This window comes from Wyeomyia smithii, chromosome 2 (genome assembly GCF_029784165.1).
Source record: "Wyeomyia smithii strain HCP4-BCI-WySm-NY-G18 chromosome 2, ASM2978416v1, whole genome shotgun sequence".
Classification (NCBI taxonomy): Eukaryota; Metazoa; Arthropoda; class Insecta; order Diptera; family Culicidae; genus Wyeomyia; species Wyeomyia smithii.
In genome coordinates, this window is record NC_073695.1 from 150,386,658 (window position 1) to 150,390,818 (window position 4,161).

The 4,161-nt window shown below is 45.5% G+C and overlaps 1 protein-coding gene across 1 annotated transcript; it reads left to right on the plus strand.

Moving 5' to 3' along the window:
* The first annotated feature begins 537 nt into the window (after positions 1–537).
* LOC129720072 (uncharacterized) lies at positions 538–1,500 on the plus strand. Its single transcript, XM_055671482.1, has one exon. The coding sequence runs from the start codon at positions 538–540 to the stop codon at positions 1,498–1,500; it is 963 nt and encodes a 320-aa protein (XP_055527457.1).
* Positions 1,501–4,161: the final 2,661 nt, after the last annotated feature.

The following is a 4,161-nucleotide window of genomic DNA, read 5'->3' on the forward strand; positions in this document are numbered from 1 at the left end:
TTATCGGCACGGTGGGGTTGATTGGATCAATCTATTGGAGTTTGTCGTTCTCACTGGCCGTCTGAGTGATCTTGCATTGTTAATGGGATGCGATCACTGATAGATTCATGGCACTATTTTGGAAAATAGGTTGCAGCCACTGCTTTCTAAGCTCAGTTAAGCTGGTATATGTCCGGCCGAGGTCGGACAGTTTAAATTTTACTACAAAATAAATTTTCTTTCGACACTGTTTGAATGTGAATGATCGTCGCGCAATTGGAATGAGAGACTGATAGAGCTTAAACGCAATTTTGGCGTTGAGAAAGGTTGGCACGCAAGAAGGCAGATGTGATATTGGAAATTGGTTGCGCTGTTCTTCTTTGACTTTAAATCGCTGTTCCGGTTAAACTGTTTTGTAGAGATTGCAACAAACCCTGTTTCTCCAGGTAAATATAGAATTGCTCTACAGTATATGTTCAGCCGAAGTTCGAGACTTCACAGATTATTACATCCAATTATTCGTTTTTCAAATCGCCCTGTCAAATCGTGAACGTCGCAATGCCGGCGACGACATCGACCAGTTCTAAAAAATCCCCCACGCTAAAGACGCTTCAAACTAAATTGAAGTCGTTTCTAACCATGTTTAAGGATATCGGTGAGTCTGCACAAGCGTTCAGTGTTGATACTACTGCTAGCCAGGTGACGGTGCGACTTGAGAAGCTAGAAGAGTTGTGGGAGAAGGTGAATGACGTCATCTTGGAAATCGAAATTCAGGAAGACTATACGGCAGAAGATGAAGCTTACATACAGCAGCGGTCGGAGTTTGGCAACAAGTACTATGCGGTAAAATCGGTACTTTTGGACAAGGTTAAGGAATTGGAGGAACATCCGGCCATGAATGCTTCTCTTCGCGCGAATGATACGACGCAGCAACCTACCGTTGAGCACGTTCGTCTCCCACAAATCAAACATCAAACGTTTGATGGAAATATTGATGAGTGGTTGAGTTTTCGAGATCTTTACACTTCGTTGATTCACTGGAAGGCCGATCTACCCGATGTTGAGAAGTTCCACTACCTAAAGGGATGTTTGGCTGGTGGGGCAAAAGCGTTGATAGACCCAATATCTATCACAAGGGCAAAATACCAAATTGCCTGGGATACGCTTACCAAACGATATAATGATAGCAAGTTTCTGAAACGAAGGCAGGTGCAAGCACTTTTCAAGCTACCTTCGTTAACGAGAGAATCTTCCGCTGAGTTGCAGGCCTTGTTGGAAGGCTTTGAACGGGTTGTTCAGACACTGGATCAGCTTATACAACCAGTAGATTACAAGGATCTGCTATTGTTGGACATTTTATCCACACGATTAGATAACGCAACAAGACGTGCCTGGGAAGAATATTCTTCGACGAAGGAAAATGACACAGTGAAAGATTTAACTGAGTTTCTACAAAGGAGGGTACGAGTTTTTGGATCATTACACACGAAGCCTACGGAAGCCAAGCCAGAGTTTTCATGACAATTTAGGAAGGTTTTTACTCCAGCGCGTCATAGTCATAATGTTGTTCAAAACACAACGGAAAATTGCGTGGCGTGCACAGAGTCGCATCCGTTGTATCTATGTTCAGCGTTTCAGCAGCTAACGGTGTCTGCCCGGGATAAACTACTTCGGACGCATTCTCCTTGTAGGAATTGCTTTAGAAAGGGGCACAGGGCTTCGGATTGTCCATCAAAATACGTTTGCCGCATCTGTAAGGAAAAGCATCACACGTTGGTATGCTTCAGAGCTGAAAGCAACCATGCTGCTAAGGAAAGGATTAGCAAAGACAGTGGTGCAACTAAAGAGGTGTCATCTCAGGCTGCTAGTACATCCCAAGTATCAACAAATGTATCTGGTCATAGAGTATCATCAGTGCTGCTGGCGACAGCGGTCGTATTGGTGGAAGACGACCAAGGCTTTCGTTTTCCAGCGAGAGCTTTACTAGATTCCGGCTCCGAATGCAACTTTATGACAGTAGGATTGGCTCAACAAATGAAACTTAAACGTCGAAGGTTTGACGTGGCAGTATGCGGAATTGGCGACTCAAGTACAAGGGTAAAACAAACAGCAAACACCACCATCAAGTCTCGAGTAACAGACTTCACGCGTAGAATGGAATTTCTACTGTTGCCTAAAGTGACGGCCAACCTCCCCATAACAAATGTGAATTTGGCTGGATGGAGCAGCATTTTTCGTATCCAAGACAGTAGACTTGGTGCTAGGCATACAGCATTTCTTTTTATTTTTTAACGCCGGAAATGAGGTTCGGCTGAGAGAAAATCTACCGATGCTGACGGAGTCAGTCTCTGGATGGGTAGTTTCCGGTGCGGTGGATAATTTCCAACATAGTTCGGTTATTTCCTGCAATATGGCGGTCGGTCTGGAAGAATTATTAAGTCGGTTTTGGTCCTGTGAGGAGATTGGGTTACCCACAAATTATTCTCCGGAAGAGTTACGCTGCGAAAAGCAGTTTGCTCAAACTGTGAAACGAGGATCCGATGGTCGGTACACAGTTTCTCTACCCAAGGTTGAAGGCGCATTGGCAAAGATTGGCGAGTCAAGGGACATCGCATTTCGGCGACTTCAAGGATTAGAACGTAGGTTACTGAAGGACGTAGAGTTGCGGCAGCAATACGATCAGTTTATTGAAGAAGACCTACAACTGGGACATATGCGTATGGTGGAAACGCGTTCCCTAGAGCGAGGATCTCGCTGCTATTTACCACATCATCCGGTGGTTAAGCAAGAGAGTACTACTACTAAGGTCAGGGTAGTATTTGACGCGTCTTGTAAAACGGCAACCGGAGTGTCGCTAAATGATATATTACTGACGGGGCCAGTAGTACAGGAGGATCTCCGAACGATTATTTTGCGTAGTCGAACGAAGCAAATTATGTTAGTTTCTGATATCGAGAAAATGTTTAGGCAAATTAAAATTAACGCAGCGGATAGGCCGCTTCAAAGCATCTTGTGGCGAACAGACAGCAGCAAGAATGCCGAAACATATGAGCTAACCACGGTGACGTACGGGACCAGGCCCGCACCGTTTCTAGCAACCAGGACTCTCAAACAACTCGCTATGGATGAGCGAACACATTTTCCTCTCGCAGCAAGGGCTGTGGATCAAGACGTGTATATGGACGACGTTTTGACTGGGGTCGATGATGAGGAAACAGCATTTAGGTTAAGAATGCAGTTAGAGGAAATGCTGCAGAAGGGCGGCTTTCGATTGAGGAAGTGGGCGTCAAATTGTCCCTCAGCCTTGCAAGGCATGTCAGAGGACAATTTAGCAGTGGTAAGGACCGAGGGATACCAACTGGATTCAGATCCAGCAGTAAGAACGTTGGGACTCATCTGGCATCCAAACACGGACGTGTTTAATTTTCGGTTCAAGGTATCAGATTTAACTGAGGGCGAAACACTAACGAAACGCAGAGTTCTATCAATCATCGCAACACTTTTTGATCCGCTGGGCTTGATTGGAGTGGTGATAACAACTGCTAAGGTGTTTATGCAGTTCCTGTGGTGCTTGAAGGATGGAAAGGATAACCGATTGGGGTGAGATCAGCCCCTACCAATGAAAGTTCAAGGTGATTGGAGATATTTTCACAGTCAGCTACTATCGTTGAACGAGCTGGTGATAAGTCGTTGTGTGATTCGACCAAAAGCAGTCTCTGTGGAGCTGCACGTGTTTTCAGACGCGTCCGAGCGTGCGTATGGAGCGTGTGCGTATGTCAGAAGCATAGATAAAGGAGGAAATGTTTCAGTCGCACTACTCACTTCCAAATCTAAGGTGGCACCGCTGCAATGCCAATCCATACCAAGGTTGGAATTATGCGGAGCACGCATAGCGGCAGAACTATCGAAACAAGTGGTTGTGGCTCTGACAATGGACATGGAAATGACCTTTTGGACGGATTCCACCTGCGTCCTCAGATGGATCAAGGCTGCGCCGTCAACATGGACAACGTTTGTAGCTAATAGGGTAGCAAAAATCCAAGTGCTTACCAAAAATAAGATATGGCGGCATGTTCCGGGATTAGAGAATCCTAGAGAATTATCTCACGGGGAATTAACCCGAATCAAATTCAGAACAACGTTCTCTGGTGGGAAGGCCCGGCGTGACTCAAGGCAGAAAGG